The 21497-nt window shown below is 42.0% G+C and overlaps 1 protein-coding gene across 1 annotated transcript in view; it reads right to left on the reverse strand.

The window, feature by feature from the left end:
* Nucleotides 1-6017: 6017 nt before the first annotated feature.
* The window catches only part of LOC145356398 (voltage-dependent T-type calcium channel subunit alpha-1G-like), a 313384-nt gene continuing 297904 nt past the window's right edge, over nucleotides 6018-21497 (reverse strand). The window contains exons 33-35 of the mRNA XM_080209098.1: nucleotides 18935-19118; nucleotides 17022-17191; nucleotides 6018-6955 (exon numbers count right to left, since the gene is read on the reverse strand). Coding sequence (XP_080065224.1) covers nucleotides 6107-6955; nucleotides 17022-17191; nucleotides 18935-19118 — 1203 coding nt within the window. The 3' untranslated portion in view covers nucleotides 6018-6106. The remainder of the gene's footprint in view (nucleotides 6956-17021; nucleotides 17192-18934; nucleotides 19119-21497) is intronic.

Genomic DNA, 21497 nt, shown 5'->3' on the forward strand with positions numbered 1-21497 from the left:
ACACACTGAGAATCTTCTCTATTTATTTTAAAGCATAATTTAAAATTCATTTTCAAATCTACATAAAAGTAGGGCTACTGCATAAACATTTGAGAAAATCAGGACACAGTTTATCTAAAAGGAACTAATGTTCTGCACAAGAATATGGAGCAAAAATGTGGTAATACAAGACACGTTTGCCACTGAACACATATCCTCCCTGTTTTGCTTTTGAACGTTCCCTCATCTCTTTCAAAACTGCTGCGAAAAACAGTGAAGAAGCCATTGGGCGCCGGTCCATTCAGAGAGAATTTGGACATTTTCAGACATTGCTTTCAGACATTGTCCTTTAGAAGCTGCTAAAGCTGGAGATCTCTCTCACTTACAAGCCAGCAGGAACAGGAGGAGTAGGGAGTGATACTTTATACCTACCCTGTATAGACTATCATACAAATACATATCTTCTCCTGCGCAAGTGTGTTTATTGATTCATATCAAATGTTGCACATTGATTATTGAGAGGATTTCAGTTCATGTTGGTAACGACAAGTATATAAATATATATTGGTAAATATGTTAAATTTTCCCGAATGCACTTGACTAAAGAGATGTACAGACTAGATACGTTTCCATGTACAGAAATGGAATTTACAGGATGGATGACATTGAATCTTACAGGTTTTAATTGATAAAGGAAACATAATTAAACCAATTAGAAAAATGTTTCTGGATCTTGAACAACTATGGGAGGATAGGGTGGGGAGGGCTGGAATCTATCACTCACTAGATAACGATTATAGTTATCAACGCACAATGAACTCCAGCAGTTAGGTTATGTTTGACGAATATAACACTGTCATTTGAAAGGTAATACTTCTTTTATTGTTATAAATTTTGAACTCCCTTCTTCCCAAAGCAAAACCCAGCTGCGCGACCTGAATATCACACAACTTGTGAGCACAATTAAGGTGCTGAATATACTAAATCTTGTCCCTGCTGGCTGATAAAGGAATACAGTTTCATCACAATTAGCATTCCTCACTTTTTGGTAAAACACTATTTTTAGTATATATAGCAGTGTGCATTTGACTTGAAACCCCCAAATGACAACATTGTTTATTTTAATGTCTGACTGGAAATAGATGCCTGAAACCAGAATTATCACCTCTGAATGACCTTCCTATGAAATGGAAGCATTTTTTTGGAAAATAAAACAGCTCTGTTATGAAGTAACTTTTTCATTTTTTTTTTCTTTTTTTTGCAAAAATAGTCTCTTTGCAGCTTCAACAATTTTCAAAAGTTTATTTTTAAACAGATGTACAAATCTTAGAGCAGAACATCACCTTCCCTGGGTTTGACTCTTTTGCCTCTCCCTTTCAGCTTTTGCCTCGGTACAAATGTTTTGAAAGGTTTTTAAAAAAAAGTGTAGATTTTAAATTTTTTCTGTGTTTTAGTGATAAACAAAATGTGGTTTAAAAAAAGAACAGGGCTGCTCAAAACCTGCTCTTGTTTTCTGTTACAGAACTGTGATATTTTCAAGGGCAAAAAAAAGTTAGATTGTTGAATTCATCACTCACTCATCAATTCATCTATTTCTCTGCATTATAACCAACAGTGATTTTTACACTGTACTTTATTCAAATGTAGATCTATCTTTGGCAAAATCTATTAACGTGCCCATAAAAAGAAAAAAATCAGGAGATCCTTCGCACTACATTAAGTAGGAGCCAACTTGGAGTGTTCGACAGGTACCTTTTTATAGAACTGATTTGCGTGAGAGTTAAGCCAATTGTCAGTAACCATCAGCTAGTAACACTTTAGAGCTGTGCCAATGTTTTTCCTCAATTTCTTTGAAAACAAGGGTGATTTTGAGACAATTTTTTAAACTATGGAGCTACTGAATGGAGCAAATCAAATGATTGTAGATGTGTTGAGCGTAAAGGAAAGAACCCATACTGTCTGAAGTGTGCAACATTCTTATTTCTCTAATGGTGAAATGGGAGGTACATTAAAAATGAAAGCACTGCTTTTAAGATTTCAGGAACCTGCGATATTATTAAGATAATTCTATATGTAGCATTTTGTTTGGTGGAAAAAAGCTCCTCAGTCAATTGAAGTTATAGTAATGTAACTAATTATTAACCAAGACTGGACTGAGCGAAGTGTCAATTTGATGTAACTAAGATCAATAAGATCATCATTTATCTTTCTTTGAGGTTCTTATGTTTGATCTTATTTTTTGCTTTTCTTCCAAAATGATCACATTTGGGATATATGAACAGGGGGAGGCCATTCTCCTCCTAGAGACTGCCCCCTCATTCAGCTAGATCATTGTGCCTTAACTTAATTTAGCCACTTTGGTGCATTAACCCTTCTACAACAAAAAATCTTCAGCAGCTTTCTGGGGGAGAGTTCCAGATTTTCACTACTCTTTGTGTGAATAATTGCTTGCTGTCACCATTGCCCAACAGTCTAGTTCTAATATTAAGGTTACGTCCCCTTGTTCTGGATATCCCCACTGAAGGAAACAGTTTCCATCTCCTCTTGGGCAGCAGAGAGCTTATTTCATCAGGTGCTTGATGGTGTTGGCCTGGTGATCTAATCCCATGACCAGGTTAAAAATTTAACATCTTGGCTACATAGTGACTGAAATCAGAAAGTTGCTTTTCAAGTAGGTGCTGACAGCCGACGACAGACTCTGATAATTGACGGTTAACAATAGCACTTGAACCATTTTTGTCATCTATCCAGGTATTCAATTGTGATGGCAATCCTCAGTGCTGGGTCTTTGGAAAGTATTTTACAACTATCGGTCAAAGCATCTCAAAGCATCAAAAATGAGATCAACAAAATTGCATACGTCACATTTCCGAAAGTCTAGGTGATCCCTAACAACTCAGAAGAATTTCTGCCCTAAGAATCCATTTAGTTTAATTTAATTTCTTAATGAAGAGCCACCAGTTTTGATGCCCTGATCGCACAGACCCACTATATGGTCCAAAATATACCTGAATACAGCATAGAATTCAACAACTATTAAATACAATTTCTCTATAATATATACTACATAAATATTAACATTGCACTGCACTGTGTCTATTTGATCAGTATTTTCTCTGCAATGTATTCTATATGGAAGATAACAGGATAGGAAGAAATAGGTTGCAGCAGTGGCTACTTTTAAACCTTTGAAGTTGTACATTATCAATAATTTCCTCCTTGTGCTGGAGTGATTTCTACTCAAGCCCAAGGAACGTGTTACAAATACTTACATTTAAATAAACATAATTTTTAGCTGGTAAGATCTTAACAAGAGTGGTCCTATAAAGTATGTGCAACGGCTGTAGTTGGATAACCTACAGTATTCTGACAAATGTTTCCACACTTACATACACACACATCCGCCCACGCACGCACAAACTAGCAATGATAGAGATCACTGTAATGCTCAGACTGTCTGTATACAGTAATCTGCAATGTTAAAGTGCTGGTGTGCTTTGAACTAACCGAATCAATGTGATTGAGCTATGAGGGTACAATGTAGAATGCTCTCGAACAAAGATCTGGCACACGTATAGCACTGGAAAGTCCATGACTGGGTCTGTGCCCCAAGAAATTAAATGTCTTAAAATACTGCTCCATATATTGGACATCAATAGAACAATTTGCTCCTTGTCATTGGTAAGATCAGAATTCATTAACACTCCCTACAAAATACATAGCATGATTTCAATCTAGCTTTGGCTGCTTTTGGTGAGATGACCTACAACATAGGCCTTGACAGTTTGTTACATAAGGTGCAGTCACTGTGGTTTTAGCAGCCTATGCTAAGACCTTTAAATTTCCCATTCCCCAATTTTCCCGCTATTTGGAAGATTGTTTTTGCCTGATCTCCTCTGATACCATCAACACCTCGGTCTTTCCGCAGGGTGTATGTGACTGAAGTTGCTGTGGGAAAGTACTCAGCAGGTATACCTTTGAGAGGTTCAGAGTCAGGGACCTTACATCTTACTATATAGACCACTCGTAAAGAGAACAGGAATCACTGGGACTTTTCTCAAAATGGGCCATAAATGTTATCTTCATCAAAATACTGACTTTCTTATTGGAATTAATTAGATCCTCAAATGACATTGGTCCAAGTTTTGATGGAAAGCAATAAAATCTGATTTGGGATTGGACACATAAAACTTCAGGGTACTATCACATCTGGAGATATGTAGGAGGAGTTGCCTAAAAGAGATAGCACTCTCGACAGGACAGCCCCCAAGCCTAACAAGGCGAAAAGGTCAAATTCAAGAAATAATAGCTGGAATTCTCTGGCCGTTCACACTCTGCCGCTGTTGTCAGCAAGAATGGAGAATTTGGAGCTCAGCCAAATCTCCCTTCACTGTAGCAGGACCAGAGAATCCCAGCTTTGGGCGAGGTCAGAGAATCCAGCCTAATGTTTTTGGTTTAGAAGCCCATGGTTGTCCTTGGAAAATATTAGTTTTTAGTTTATTTATTTGTGTCACAAGTAGGCTTACATTAACACCACAATGAAATTACTGTGAAAATCCCCTAGATGCCACACTCCAGGGTCTATTCGGGTACACTGTGGGAGAATTTAGCATGGCCAATGCACCCAAGCATTACAGGCTCTGGGAGGAAACCGGAGCACCCAGAGGAAACCCACAGGGAGAATGTGCTAATTCCACAGACAGTGACCTGAACCATGATCAAACCCAGGTCCCTGGCACTGTGGGGCAGCAGTGCTAACCACTGTAACACCCATTAAGCTTTAGGGCTCCATCTCCCACTGCATCACAACACTTCCCCACTTCCTACATTCCCCTTGTTTGGAGTTGCTACCGCATTCTGAGACATGGAAAATATCAAAATATAATGGTTCATAGCTGCTGGAGGTATGTTTTCCAGTGTGTGCAATATATCTGGTCAGAAAATTTACTGATTTGCTTGGGATTTTAAACAAAAACTGACATTTGGAAGTGAGTAATTGACTGGAATCTTTCAATATACTTAATGCAGGTTCTAATTGTTATTTATCTTAGGACATAATTATGACACCCTCCATGGATTCTTGTTACAAACGTATCTTACTTCACAGTAAAAGTCTATATGATCTGAACTTGACGACATTCAGGTAGCAGAAGGGGCAACATGAATTTTGGGGCAACATTTGCAGAATTATTCCTCGGAAACTCGGCAGCGTTCCTGCACCTTCAGGGAATCACAGGTGGTGTGGAATTTGAAAACAAGTGGAAAAATGGGACCGAGTCACCGAACCTGACTGAACGCGAATGGTTACGGTGAGACCAATATCCTGAGGAGCAAACTATTTGACAAATAAATAAGCAAAGATAACAGATCAGGAAATAAACATCAGACACAGCAATACCCTGCGACCCATACAAATGCCACAACATTAAAATCATGTCTTGGTTATATTATCTTTTAGAAATTCAGATGACCTCACAGAGTCACGGTTACAGTGGAGTGCCATTTTTCAATGCCAGGCAATCAATAATTTCAAGTTAACCACACAGATTGAGTAAATATTGCAGTTTATTTTATTTATAAATATTACTTTTTTTTCCTAATATATTAATGGCTGGAACTTTGCTTTGTGACTTGTGGAGATTAAAGGAAAATGTCTAGGCCAACTCAATTGAATTCTGATAAAATGGGTGTCAATTGATAATGTTTATAAAAATAATAATTCTGGGGACACAGGTGTCACTGGCAAGACTGGCATTTAGTGCCCATCCCTTGCTGCCCCATCTGAGTTACAAAGCAAATTCTGGAATGTTCTGGTATTAACCACTTGGCATATTACCTCCCAATTTCATAAGGGAAAATCTTTTCACATTAAAAAAAAGTGACGCTCCACTGTTCAGCCTGGATGAATGATCAGCCAGTCATCTGCTTGAGTGCAAAGGCAGAGCAGCATTGTGGGTGGGGGCTCCAGTAACCCTGGTTACTGTTTGGTTGGGGGGAAAGAGGAAGGGGGGGGGGCTTGGTGGGGTTTTGACCTCCAGTGCCAGTCAGAATGCAGAAATCTTCATTAATGTTAAGAAAGGATGAAAAAAGTGTCTTTTTGGCAACAAAAACCATTTAACGATTCAGTTCAGTGGTCCTCCTCTGGCTGATCCAAGGAAAAATTGGAGAGAGTCAGCAAATCCTTCGCCGGGGAAGGAGACGTGGGCGTGCTTTCTGGAAGCAGTGGGTCCACAAGGTCCACGGACTCTTTGTGAGGGGCGGAGTCACAAGATGGAGCACGCCTTCTCAAACACATGTCACTGCTGGGCGTTTGCCCATGAGTGCCTTGCATTGCTGTGTGCTGGTCCTCTGGTGGCTCTATAGAAATGCAAGGTGGGCTCATTTTCTGCTTCTGCCGTGCAGCTTGCTGGCTGTCCACTTCCTTTGCTGCCTGGCCAATGGCCCAGCAGGATGAGGAGGAGAAATGGTGCTGTGGAACTGCGTCAACGGACGAGCAGATCTCAATTGAATGTCTCCGAGGGTCATCTAACCACGATGTGGGCTTGGCCAAGAATCCTTGAGTGTCCACGCTGTAGAACCTTTTGACGTCTTTCATTGCGAGGTTTCCTGTGCTGCTGCACATTTTTGTGGGTAGTGTCGGGCACATGGGGGGTTTGGAAGCTCTCTTGCTGCCACTGTTGATTTGAGAGACTTCCTGGTCTGCTGAGTCAGGGAGTTCCCTGAAAGGGTTCCGAGTGTGACGTGGTGAAACTGTCACATAGTTAGTAATGTTGCATTGGTTACGGCTGTGCTGTTGGATGTGAACACTATGCTTGGTCGGTGCGCTGGGTGAGGCAGGCACTAACACCACAGACGGTTGCACAACAGAGACATGGGGTACAGACACATTCAAAGGTGTTGGTTCATTAGGCTGTATCTGCAAATTTTCCTTGGACTCCATACAGAGTGGATCTAGAGAGTCACTTGTTACAGCAACCTAAATTGGGTGTTAAAAGTGTGGGGAGTGGGAGGAACAGAATAAGCCAAAGAAAGGTTAGCATGCTCACAGTTGATAAATGCTTCGGTGCTTTGGTAAATTATTTGAAAATATGTCAACTAATGCTTTTTGTGCAAAATCATAAAAAAAGCAAATGTTTCCGTGCCCAACACAGCTGTATCTAATTTCACATGTGCTTGTCAGTCCTGGTTAAGTACTAAATAAGCCAGTAATAATTAAATGCAGGCAAAACACTATTCTACAATGGAGCTTCCACTGATAAAAATAACTAAAATTGAGGGATTTTAAGCTTTCTAATGCTGGAAAAATACAGTGACTTTAATTTGGTAGTTATGCCGTGATAATATTTTTCTCCACACATCCAGATCCCATGGAGTTTTAATCTAGGATTTTCCCTTCACCAGAATAATTGAGGCTGTCAGCAGTAGGGTAGACAGCACATGGGTTGTGGGAGGAGTGCCGGATTTAGCAGCCACTTCAGATGTCAGGGTAATTTTAACCTACACGTTAATGGCACACTGGTGGAGTGCAAGATTGAACAGAATGGATACCTGCACCACAAATGAATACTTTGCTGAAACCTTTTCCAGCTGAGGAGGTGCAGTTAGAGAGGCCTGATCATTAAAGTCCCTCAGTTTTATTGTTTTCTTTGCCCTCCAGTGCTACAGTGATAACGGCCCTCAGCATCCTTGGGCTTGTTGCTGAAACTGCACCATTGACTGGCTTTTTCTACCTTCACTACCCAAGACTGTGTGCATAAAGACTAGGTAAGGATTCTCTATTCCTCTTGTCACCTCCCAAATACATGTCTGGCCTTCCTGCATTTCAGTGTATGGGTCTCAGCAATCCTCTGTGACTGACTGCGGTCCACTTGCTCTCCTCATCTTTTTCAATAATGATGTAGTCTTCAATGGTTGACCACACCATCCTTCTTCAATGCTTCCCCTTCATCATCCGGCCTTGTAACCACAGCATCTCCAGCAACACTTCCCCTCCTTACTGCTGCATCATTTCCTGTGTAATTCCTGAGGGACTTGTCTTTGGCTCCCTTCTCTTCCTCATCTATATGCTGACCCTTGAGGTCAGGCTCCATACGTACACTGACAATGCAGCTTCTCCTGATCCCTCCACTCTCCCTTAGCTGTCAGGCTACTGATCTCCATTGAGTTCCCTATGACCAGTTAAACATTGGGAAGACTGAAGCCATTGTCTTCACCTCCCTCCACAAACCCGTACCCATATTATCAATCCCATTTCTCTCCCTGGTCACTGTCTCAACTTAAAGCCAGCTGTTCAGAACCTTGTGTCCTTTTCGACCCCAGCTCCGTTTCTGACCCCTAATTCTTTCCCTCCCAAAAAAGCACCTATTTCTATCTTCATAATATCACTCTTTTCCACCTCTGCTTTAGTACACTGGTGGCTGAAATCCTCACCCATACCTTCAGCACAGCCATATGAGGATATTTCAACAATGTCCTGACCAGCTTTCCATCCACCACTGCCCTGTAAAACTTCAGGTCACTACAAAACTCTGCTACCAATACTTTGTTCTGCAGCAAGCCCTGTTCATCCAGCATGCTTGTCCTCGCTCATTTGAATTGGTTTATGATCCTGCAATGCCGCCAGGTTGAAATTCAGAAAGGGCAGGATTGTGAAGGTAAATTGGCTGATTCTCCTCTTCCATGTATCATTCAATTGCAAAATGGGCAAAAAAAGATAAAGGCCTATTACGCTAAGTCTTCACTACTTTAAACTGACAAGAGATTTCACAGGGTATGGCCAAGGGGGTGCAGAGACACTGAACAGAATTTTGAGTAGACAATCTAAATTTGAGGATATAGGTGAGAAGACAAGATGGAAACTGGAAAAGAAAAAGTAACTTTCTTGTACAGGTACTGGCCATCATCATTGGGTGTGACGTCAGTATGGCTGCTGTTTGGAAATGTTATTGCTGCTGATCAGGCCTCTCAGGTTGGATTTATGCTCCATTAATGGTAAGGTAACGCCATTAAAAAAAAAGCCTATTGTATGGTTCCACCTGGCCTAAACTACCAACTTGGACACAGAGTTCCCAGTGCGTTTGGAAAGAGTTTTGGGGAAAGTCAGTGTGGAAAAGGAGGGGAATTCCTCAACAGCCTAATTTGATTCTTGCTCACTATTAATGTGAAAGGTGTATAACCAATCAGTACTGTGTAACTGTAGGGGGCCTTGTGGTGCAGTGGGTAGCACCCCTACCATTGGAGCAGAACTCTGAGTTTGAGTCCAATGCCAGGAATTATTGGCCATGGAAGCCATAGTTCAACAGGCTGATGATCAACTAGGGAATCCTTCTATTGTTTCTACCACTTCCCCACTATTCCCCCTAAAGGGTGTGAAGATATGGTAACAACAGCAATAATGTATAACCAATGAATAATGATATGAGAATATTAAAATGTCCACATCAACTTCCAATCTTTAGCAATGTCTTTCGCCTTCTCGCATTGGCGGCAACAACATGAGGTTTGATCCCTGCTCCAGCTGAGGTGGCTTTAGGACCTGCCCCTTTGCCCTACCCAAGGTGGAGACAACAGCACTGGGGGTCAGTTCCGCCTTTGCACAGAGGGCTGAAGGAGAAGACAACCCCCAAATGGAAATCAAGAGCAATGTATAACATGGACATCTGAGTTAGGTATTCTACACTATTGCATAAAGTCAAAATTACCCTCATTCTAAACTTTTAATGGCCCGTGACTCTATTCCTCACTGATGCTTGTCAGCTGTGCTGCCTTTTTTCAAACACAATTAGAGCATTTGCATGCAAATTATATTTGTTGACAATAATCTCACATTTTGAATCTAATTATTTAAAAAAGTATATATTCAAAAATAGAAAATTTTTGCACCACAATCGGAGATTAATAATCTAAAAAGCCTGTCGAACATCAGATATGTAACCACTCCTACTGAAGTAAGCGGGTGAGTGTGAGGTGCAGGAAACTCAGCTTCAACACACAAGGGAAAAACGTTCCACACATAAACACATTCATTGTGACCACACTTCAGTTAATGACCTGTGCATGATGACTGTATAGTTGAGTGAGAGGGGGAATGGGTGAGGAATGGATTAATAACAGGAGTTTCTGTGAAGAACAGGATTATCGCTGAGAGAGCCAGGATGAAAATAGCTTAGCTATCTGGTGTTGAAACATAAAAGAGAAGGTGGCGGGGTCGGGGGTAACATCAGACAGAAATGAAGAAATTCAGCAAGAATAAAGCAAATAACACACGATGTAATTCCAATTCTCTCAAATACACCATATACAAAAAAACATTGCATTTCTACCATGATAAGTAATCTTCTAAAAAACAGTTATTAATAGGAATTTTCAGGTCATAAATCAAATATTTCTGTTTATAGTGGAACTGGCTGGACACTGCAAGTCAAGATGTATACAGGGAGTAAATAAATCTGAAAGCACTCAGGCAGGATCTACAGAAAGAGACTTAATGTTCCAGGTCAAACTGACCTGTTTCCAGCACTTTCTATTTCTAATTCAGGTTGCAGCATTCACATTATTTTGTTTCTGTGATGCAATAACACCGCTGTGAACACATGAACCACTGCCATGTTTGTATCACAGTTTCTGTATCAAATTTCACCCTACGAACCCTTTTTCTTATTCTTTCATGGGAGGTCAGTGTCGCTGGCTAGGCCAGCATTTGAGAAGGTGGTGGTGAGCCGCCTTCTTGAATTGTACAGTCCATGTGGTGCAGGTGCACCTGTTAGAAAGTGAGTTGCAGGATTTTGACCTGTTCTAAGTCAGGATGGTGTGTGCAGTGGAGAGGAAGTTGCAGATGGAAGTTGGGGTTAGCACTGCTGCCTCACAGTGCCAGGGACCCGGGTTCAATTCCCGGCTTGGGTCACTGTCTGTTGGAGTTTGCACATTCTCCCCATGTCTGCGTGGGTTTCCTCCGGGTGCTCTGGTCTCCTCCCACAGTCCGAAAGATATGTTGGTTAGGTGCATTGACCCAAACAGCCGCCAGAGTGTGGCGACTAGGGGAATTTCACAATAAGTTTTTTGCAGTGTTAATGTAAGCCTTGCTTGTGACTAATAAATAAACTTTACTTTTTGGTGGTGCCCCCCTACACATCCATTGTCTTTAACCTTTTAGGTGAAAGAAGTCAAAGGTTTGGAAGGTATTGCCAAAGGAGGCTTGCTGAGTTGCTTCAGTGCATTGTGTAGATGGTACACACTGCTTTCACTGTGTGTTGGTGGAGGAGGGAGTGAGTTTTAAGGTGGAGGATGGGGTGCTGATGAAACAGGCTACTTTGCTATGGATGGTGTCGAGCTTCTTGACTGTTGTTGGAGCTGCACTCATCCAGGCAAGTGGGGACCATCCCATCACACTCCTAACTTGTGCCTTTTAGATGGTGGATAATGTTTGGGGAATCTTAAATTAGAATCGCTGAAGAAAATGGTCAGCTTATCATCCTCTTGGTTAATTTTGGTATTAGTCATCTCAAGTTCCTTTAGAACACTTAAAATGCTCAGCTTGATAGCCCCTTCAATGCCATGGCGAATGAAGCAGGGAACTATCGTCCCCTGAGTTTTTGTTTAATTCAAAAAATTGCAATACCTGGACATGTTCTTTTTTGCTTGCACAGGACAGGTCCCTATACATGAATATATTCAGCTTTGAGCAAGCACTGCTGAGCCATATTGAAAACCAAACCTTTAACCTTGAGTTTGTTGCTAATGTAATTCTTAGAACACTTGAGTCTGGAAAGGAACTATTAACAAAGACAATGCAATCATTGTAGGGGGGCTTTAATTTTTATGCAGATGGAATAAATCAAATTGGCAAAAATTGTATGGACAGCAAGTTCATGGAATAATTTTGAGAACTTGTTTTGTCTGATGAGAAAAAGTTAACTAATAAACTGACAGTAAAAAATCCTCTGGAAAATAATGATCATAACATGTTAGAATTTCTCATTGAATTTGAGAGTGATGCACTTAAGTCTAAAACTAATGTACTGAACTTAGATAAAGTCAATTATATATGCATGAGAAGGCTAAGGTAAGGAAATTAGATTAAAAGCTATAATGAGAATACTTTTATTATTTAAAGAGCTATTTCAGAAATTTCAACAATCCTCCATTTCGTTGATAAATAAGAATTCCACAGGCTAACTAAAGAGGTTAAAGACAGTATTTGATTAAAAGAAGAGGCTTAATTTGTGAGCCTGAGGATTGGAAGAGTTTTAGACCCCAACAAAAGATGAAAAAATAGATAGTAAAATATGAGTAAGCTCAGCATAAGTATAAAAATAGATCAGAAGAGCTTCTATAAGTTTCGAGAAATGAAGTAGCAAAAGTAAACGTAGGCCCCTCAGAGACTAAGGCAAGAAGATTATAATGGGGAATAAGGAAATGGTAGATACATCAAGGAAATATTTTACATTTGTTTTCGTAGCGTAAGATACAAAGAGCATACCAGAAATACTGAGGAATCACTGTTTTAATGAGAGTGAGGAATTTAAAGTAATTGATATTTGTAAAGAGAAAGTACTGGAGAAATTAATGGGACTAAAAGTTGACAAATCCCCTGGACACACTAGGGTCATAAAAGGGGTCGCTGAGTTGTTGGTAGAAGCACAGGTTGCGGTATTCCAGGATTCCATAATTCTGGAGAAGTCCTACTGGATTAGAAGGTGGTAAACGTAAATCCACTATTCAAGAAAAAGAGGGTGATTAGAAAGCTGGAAATAGATCAGTTAGCCTGACCTTGATCGTTTATAAATCCATTATTAAAAAAGTGGTAGCAGGGTGCTTACTAATATGAATAGGCGGAGTCAATGTGGTTTAGTGAAAGGGAAACTGTGTTTAACAATTCTATTAAAGTTTTTTGAGGATATAAGTAGCAGTGCAGGCAGCGTGGTGGCATAGTGGTTAGCACTGCTGCCTCACGGCACCAGGGACCCAGGTTCAGTTCTGGCCTTGGGTGACCACGCACTACAGAAACAGACAAAAGTCTGACCTACGTACTGTCAGGTGCAGAAAGGTTGAGAAAAAGAACTAGCAGTGTATGTTAGGGGGATTAGTGGGATAAGTACATGGCATTACAGAGGATAGGGCCTGGGTGGGATGCTGTGTTGGCGAGTCAATGGGCTGAATGGTCTCCTTCTGCACTGTAGGGATTCTATGTAGTAAAGAATAATTAGGGGATGGAGTATATTTGGATTTTCAAAGGGTTTTTGACAAGGTGTTATACGGAAGATAACAGCTCATGGAATTGGGGATTGTATAACATGGATAGAGGATCAGTTTACAGACAGATTACAGAGTTTGAATAAACGGGTAATTTTCAAGTTGACAACTGTTGCTTGTGGGTGCTGCAATGATCCATGTTGGGGCCTCAGTTATTTATAATTTTAATATTAATGACTGAGATGTATTGAGCGCAGCGTATCCAAGTTTACTGACAATACAAAGGTGGTTGGGATAAGTTGTGAGTATACAAAGGGCTCTATTTAACCATTGCGTCGTGTCTGTTTTTGGGCACAAAAACGTGGTAAAGTTGGGTGTGAGGCCATTAATGCAATCTCTGCCCGCGTTCCCGCAGATGGCCACTTTACTGAAACCCGGGAATGGCGGCGATCCAACTCACGCTCGAAACGGGTACAACAGTGATTTAAATGCATTTGCATGCATTTCAATTGAATTAATGAACTGCCCGCCCAATTCCACCTTTACAGCTGCGTTTGCTGATCTGGAATTGCGCCAAAATGAACCTGCAAAAGGCTGAATTGGGGGCTCCAGCTGCTGAGGAGTGCGTTCAGTTCTTTCAACGGCTCTTTGACTCAGATCAGTGGTGGGGGGGAGGAGGGAAGCGGGTTAAATCATTGTCTGGTTGGGGGGGGTGGCGGAGGAGGAGGAGGAGGAGGCAGGTCAGATGTATCTCTGGTTGGGGGGGGGGAGAGGGCCATTCGTTGTCTGGGGGGGGGAGTGCCGATCATGTCTGGTGGTCTGGGGGGTGTGGTGAGTGAGGCCAGACCATTCTCTGGGAGGGGATGAGTGAGGCCAGACCATTCTCTGGGAGGGGATGAGTGAGGCCAGACCATTCTCTGGGGGGGGAATGAGTGAGGCCAGGCCATTCTCTTGGTGGGGGGGGGGGGGGGGCGGAATGAGTGAGGCCAGATCATTATCTGTATGGGGCGGGGGGGTGTGGTGGGGGGAGGTGTAGGTGTAGGGTGAGGCCAGATCATTTTCTGAGAGAGTGAGAGGAGGGAGGTGGGTAAGATGTATCCTTGGTTTGGGGAGGCCCAACTGTTCATTGGTGGGGGGTGGGGGCAGATGGATCTCGGGTAGGGAGGCAGGGGGTGGGTAGTGGGGGTCCGCTGCCACTTTGTGGGCGATCGGTGGGGGGGGGGGGGTGGGGGGATAAGGGAGCAGGGGTGGCGATTGGTCTGGGTAGTGGGGAGGGGGGGTGGATAAGGGGGGCAGCGATGCTTGTGGGGGCCTTCGTTCCCAGGCCTCTTCCTCTGCTGTCAGCAGCCTGGGAGCGATGTGACACGGGCACACTTTTTCAATTTTTTTCTAACTCCACATGCGCAGTTCAGAGCTCCGACTGTTTCAGCAGCGCTAAGCCCCGCCAACAGCGTGAATGGGACTGGTGATTTTCTTTTCAGGCTGAGTGTGTACGGGGGCGACTGAAAGCAGACTTCTAAGTCAGATCTACATTACGCCCAGATTCAGCACTTAGAATAAAAATGGTAAAATCGGGACCAAAAGAGTTTGCAAGGGGATTTGGAGTGGTTAACTAAATGGGCAAGAAGGTGGCAGGTGGAGGATAATGTTGGGAAATGTGAAGTTATTCACTTTGATAGGAAGCATGGACAAAACAGAATTTAGTTAAATGCTGCAAAGTTATTAAAAGTTGGTATCTGGAGGGAGTTCACTAGATTTTTCTTGGATAAAAGGGCTTTCCCATGAGGAAAGGCTGCTTAAGTTGGGCCTGTGTTATGTAGAGTTTAGAAGAACGTGAGGTGATCTCACTGAAAATTGTGGGATTCTGAGAGGCTTGACAGGTTGGATACTAGAGAGGCTGTTTCCTCTGGCTTGAGTCTGGAAATGGGGATATAGGCCTGGATTTTCATCCTTGGTAGTGTGATTTTGGAAAAACTCATGTTGAGCCCACTCATCTTGGGAGAAAATGGCTTCAAAGGTGAGGTCTCCATTGGGGTCATGCTGGTTGAATCTGGAAAAGGTTTGGAGGCAGTCACAGGAACATACATTGGTTTGGCTGATAGCTCAGACACCATTAATCCTGTTGAAGCAGCGTTACCCCAAAGAAAATGTTGTTTGATTGGCAGTTCAACCCCTCGGTCTCTGCTGCCACTTTCACAATGTTTAGTTACATAAGGTTAAGTGGTTTAAGGGGTTTGTGGTTTTTGTTTTTGATGCTTTAAAGGGTATGGTGATTGACTTTTTGTGACATTTTTATTAGTTTGGCTTATTTTCAATACAGAAAGTCTTGAATTGATTACTTTTAAAAAAAACTTTTCTTCCACTTCTTACTGTCAATATAGGGTTCATTGGTTCTATACAATATATAATAGGGTCAATAGACATGAGTGTTTCATAGCTTGATATAAAGGCATGGGGTAACATGGGAGTTGGGTGGAAGGGCAAAGCCTGGCATAAAGAGGACCGTTTGAACTTATCTTTTAAAATGACCCCTCAAGGGTTCACAATTTCTCTGAGGGGCTATGAACCATGGTTCTTTAAAAACCTGGTCTGACACCATGAAAATTATGGAGGAGTAAAAGATGCCCACCTTGACAATAGAGCCAGCTAGGTTGAGAGTGCAAGATTTGGGCCTCTGACAGAAACCAGCTTGCACCCTTTAAAGGCACTCCAGAAAATCAGAGAGCCTGGGAATGAGGTCAGGATTCTCGGAATCGGGACATGCCCACCATTTTCAAAGGATTCCCGAGTCACTCTGACTTGATAAAAATCCAGGTCAGAGACCCAGGATAAGAGGATGGCCATTTTGAGATGAGACAAAGAGAAGTTTTTTCTCTCAAAGGGTTTTGTATCTTTAGAATTCTCTACTCCAGAGAAGGTCAGGCACTGGATATGTCCAAGATTGAGATTGATTAACTTTTGAACTTTGAGGGAATCAAGATATGTAGGACTTGGTTGGGCAAGTGGAATTTAAGTCAAGGATCAGAATGATATTAAATGATGGGGTAGGCTTGAGGGGCTGAATGATCTAGGACTAGGGGGCACAGCCTCAGGATAAAGGGGGGGCGGTTTAGAACGGAGTTGAGGAGGAACTTCTTCACTCAAAGTGTGGTGAATCTCTGGAATTCTCTGCCCGTTGAAGTGGTGGAGGCTGCCTCACTCAATATTTTTAAGACGCGGGTTGATAGGTTTTTGATAGGCAAGGGGATTAAGGGTTATGGGGAGAGGGCGGGAATGTGGACCTGAGCCACGACAGATCAGCCATGATCTTATTGAATGGCGGGGCAGGCTCGAGGGGCTAGATGGCCTACTCCTGCTCCTATTTCTTATGTTCTTATGTTCTATTCCTCTTCCAATTTGCTATGTTTTTCTGCAGGCTCGGTAGACTACACAGGATAGGATGAGTACATAATAGGAGTACACATGATGGGAAGGGTACATAATATCAGAAAAGATAATGGAATGGGTGGATGGCAAACACATAGAAAGATGAGGCACAGATCGCAAAGTGCTACATTGCTTTCCTAGAGAGGGTTGTAGGATTGATTCACGGGAAGATCTAGAGGGTGAGAAAGAGATCCAAACTTTGAATCAAATATCAATTTTCAATGAGAGCCGTTCTGTTTCGGTTCTATCTTTTGGGAAGAAAGCACTGTCAAAAACAATATGAATAAGTGTCAGTGTAAAGATATGGCCATATTTCTAGTAATGCGTAAACAAGCAAATTGTGCAGATAGAAAGCACCCTTCAGGGAACCTGCAAATCAAGGTCTTGTGTTGAGACTGGTACAGTCTGCCGTCGCTGAAACCTACCTGCCGACGCAGCATTCTGTGAGCACTCACGGACCTCCTTGGGGGAGGAATCTTCGGGATAGTCTCAGAATCAAAACTGTTCTGCCGGCTGACTGGGTGGAACAGCCCGATTGGAACCTGGAGGTGTCCAGTGGTACCTATGGGCTGGGATTGAACTGATGTGGTGGAACCTAGGGAACAATATGCAGTAACAGTTAGTTATTTACCAGGCTCATCCATGCCTGACAAGATATTCTTCTGACATTTCTTTCTAGTTAACAAACAAAATAGCTCACATTTACATCGCATCTTTCATATCTGCAGAACACCCGAAAGTGCTGCCTATTAATTTTGAATTGTAATCATTGTAAATTTGGAGACAGGTTAGGCTGCAAATTTGGCCAAAGCAAGTTTCTATGTTCGACAGCCTGATAAACAACCAGTTAGTGTTCAACTCATCCCAAGAGACAGCACCTACAACAATGCAACAGGTCCTCAGTACTGCACTGAAGTGTCAGACCAGTTTACATGCTGAGTGGGGCTTAAACATACAACCTTCAAGCACAGGAAGGAAGAATCACTGACTGAAATTTAAAATCTATAGAATCCCTACATCGCAGAAGGAGGCAATTCACCCATCGAGTCTGCACCGACAACAATCTCACCCAGGCCCTATCCCCGCCATTCATGACATTAGTCCATGTATCTGAATCAAGGGATTAGGATAGGTAGAATAATGGTAGTGATGACGGTGAGCTAGAAGCTGTGATATAACCACAGGCTTACATACAGAAAATTAAAATGGATTCCTGAGAGTGAGTTCCAGGCTGGAAACTATTCGAAGAGTTTGATACTTCATATGAACAAAGTGTTAATTGGACAGGCTAGAATCCATTCAAACAGTTCAGATGTCAACATCAGCAGTGTTTATAACCAGGGCTTAGAATGTTCTCTGAGCCCTGAAATGAGTTGGCAGTTTGCAGTCAATCTCTTGTATTCATTTTTTCCCCTGTAATAGATATTGGGAAGCTCTCAGAGATAACAATCTTATATTTTGGGTCTGCTGTTTTGCTGGTGAGAGCATTTTACAGCGAACATCAGCAGAACCCATGCAGTCTACACAGGAGGAATATCAGAAAATGCTGGAAATACTCAGCATTGGCAGAGAAACAGAACATGATGACCTTTCATCTGAACTGTTCTATGAAAGGTCATTGATCTGAAAATGTTAACTCCCTCTTCACAGCTGCTGCCTGACCTGCTGAGTATTTGCCTTTTATTTTAGATTTCCAGCATCTGCAGTATTTTGATTTTGTAGTCAATACAAGTTAGGGATTGACTATTAATTGTGCTGTAATTCCAGCGGTGAAGGTGGCCAGGTTGGCATGTGCACTAAGGGCAGGACCAGAATACAAACCAGTCATCACTGCCTGGAGAAAAAGTTAGATTTAACCAGGGGACAATTCCTTATCGCGGTGGCACTGCTGCCTCTGGTATTGGGTGAATGTGTGTGAGGTTTGCACATTCTTCCTGTATCTGCGTGGGTTTCCTCTGGGTGTCCCAGTTTCCTCCCACAGTCCAAAAGATGTGCTGATTAGATGGATTGGCCATGGTAAATACATGGGGATTATGGGGATAGGGTGGAGGAGAGGGCCTGGGTAAGATGCTCTTTCAGAGGGTCAGTGCAGACTCGAATGCCTGAATGGCCTCTTTTTGCACTGTAGACCTCCTAAGGTTCTATAGTTCCCTTAACAGCAATTGCCACCATGACAAAATAGAATCTTGTGCTCGGGTGAGTTAGTTTGGTCAGATACAGAAAACCAACTTGAGTTTCTCTTTGCCAGATACACTGACAATAGTGAGTACTGCATTGAGTAGATCAAATGAATGATTGACAACTAACCAAAACTCATTCAAACATGGATGAGGCATACCTGACTGTAACTTATGATTACTCTCTGACCTCTGAAGGCCCTGCAAGGGAGCAGGGTCAACAGGTTGAAACATGTAGCTATCATTGGGTAGAGAGTGTGTCCGGCCAACAAAAGGCTTCCTCACAGTGAGGAGGTTCTTCTCTGCGATCTCCTCCTTAGCCTCCTGTTCTTGAGTGCCCTCACCCTGCAGGACAGAAAAGGCACCATTAGATTTGTGGGACACAGGCACAGATGAAAACTGAAGGAAGCTGAGCTGTTGATAATGTGAAACACACTCATGCAAGAAGGTCATCAACGGCACAGTAACATCCTACAATTACAGCAACAGAAATGCAACAAAAAGAGAAGTCAAAACATTTCAGCGAGACATGTTACATCACTTTGCTATAAGGCAATGGATTACAATATAGTTACGCGGCAACACAAAAGACACAGTGGTGTGTCACAGATTGATAAGTCACAATACTGGGCATTCTCTGCAGTACATGAACCATGACAATGCCAATTCCATCAGTCGGCCGCTTCATGCAAACATCTCATATTCTCTGCTATTTTCTTCATCCAATGTCTCCAAATGAATAACCACAAGCTATTAGCCATTTTACTAGCCATCTCTTCAACTACTGATGCAAACTAGCTAGCTGTTACACAAAGTCAGTAAGGTACGCTTGACAGCAAAGAATAATTATTGAAAAATAAATGTTTAATGAAAATCTCGGGAAAAAATTAAAACTGTAAATTAAAACGATGGGCTAGAAACTTGCCTTGCCTGTTATTGATTTACTCTGCCAGATATTCAATTCTATTGACGTTAATGTTGATTAGGTTAAATCACTAATTTTGCCCCACTACCCAAGACAAATTCCTACCCCTTCCCATTCCTTTCTTTATTGATGCTACTTCAACATAAAATGGGAGCTGCATGAGTCCAAGTCAAGGACTGAAATGCAGGCTAGAATCCAATCAAACAGTTTAGATGAAGATATTAATATTTTATATTCAACTTGTCTCCATTTATTGGCCTTTGTCTAGAAAGGGGTATGATAAAGACAAAGTTAGAATTGAATGAGACAGGCCCTTGGAATTTGCTAGCATCTGTAGCAGTTTGGAGAAGACCAAAAAGCCATCAACCAAATAACCGACTCTTACTCTGCACAGAAAAACTGGTCAAAGAACTGGGAAAACTGGTTATTATCAGAGACTAAGAGGTGACTTCCATTCGTTGGTGCTCATTCACTCAGATGTGCTAGCTGGTGTGACTGCATGACCTGTATTAGATGGTGCTAACCTCATAAATGCATATCAGCTAGTTGATGTTTTTTGTGCTACCTTTTAGTCCCCAAACTACCTCCAGAGTCTATCATGTAGACACTCCTCCCGTAACAACTATCCTGTGAATCCTTGACTTAATCAGTGGATCGTCCACTTCAAAAGCTTCCCTTCTGTTATTGTGTTTCATCTGTGTGACCTTATTCTGGTATACATTCTGTAACACAATGTCCAAAATGAACAACTTTTCACTTAGTCAATTCTCCCCAGTCCTCAAGGTGTGACTCCTGGCAGGGGTTGGTTTCATAGGCACTGGTTGTCCCCAAGTATCAGATTCACTCAAATGTCCAAGAGTGAAGCTGGAAGTAGATAGACTATCTGATCATAGGGGAGTACCACAATCAAGCCTTCTATCCTTACCCTTCCCATTTATATCTACTCACAACGAGTCCAGAAATGAATTTCTGTTGTACAGTTATGTATCCGTGATGAACTGAAGCTGCAGCCACATTTGGGAGAATTGATGAAAATGTCTAAGAGCAGGGACAGCAAAGGTGGCATTTATTTCTTCCACCTTTTCAAAAAAAACTGCCTTGCCTCTTCAGCCCATGCAGAATCTTTAACCTAGAATAGTTTTTAAAAAATAGCAAAAACAGAAAATACACAGGAATTAGAAGAATGCGTTCCCTTGTCACCCCAGGTTTGTGGAAACATTGCACTAATTCCAAATACTTTGAACTATTTAGGCAGTGTTACTTTTATTCAATTGAACCTGCCATTACACATCTGTGTCTTGTGACTATTAAGAAAAATTGTTTCTGTGCACAGGGTCCATTTCTCTGCTTAACAAAACCCATTAATTCAGGACAAACTGGCTGCTGGAACCAACGCTGGCCATTAATCACATGCTCTTGCATGAGGCATGATGGGAATAGTACTCATTGTCATCGGCAACGGCTACAACATAGCACAAAAACATTTCTGTGCCACTGTACCACAGAGACACAGTCAACGATGGGATGACACCAACAAAAAGCACAGCCAGATCTAACAGAAGACAGATACAAGATCCAGAAATGTTGGCTTGAGAAAAAGGAACTGTTTGTGCGACAGATGAAAGCATTAGTCTACACATCAGCCTGGAAATGTCGAATGCTTGGGCAGTGGAGAGGAGCAGATGGTTTTATATATAAATCAGGGCTAGAAATACTCTTCCTTTATGCATTTCCCACCAAAGTGAATGCACAATAATATCACATTAATAGAATTAGATGCCCGCAGATCATCACCTGTA

This window comes from Carcharhinus amblyrhynchos, chromosome 21 (genome assembly GCF_965287045.1).
Source record: "Carcharhinus amblyrhynchos chromosome 21, sCarAmb.v2.hapA, whole genome shotgun sequence".
NCBI lineage: Eukaryota > Metazoa > Chordata > Chondrichthyes > Carcharhiniformes > Carcharhinidae > Carcharhinus > Carcharhinus amblyrhynchos.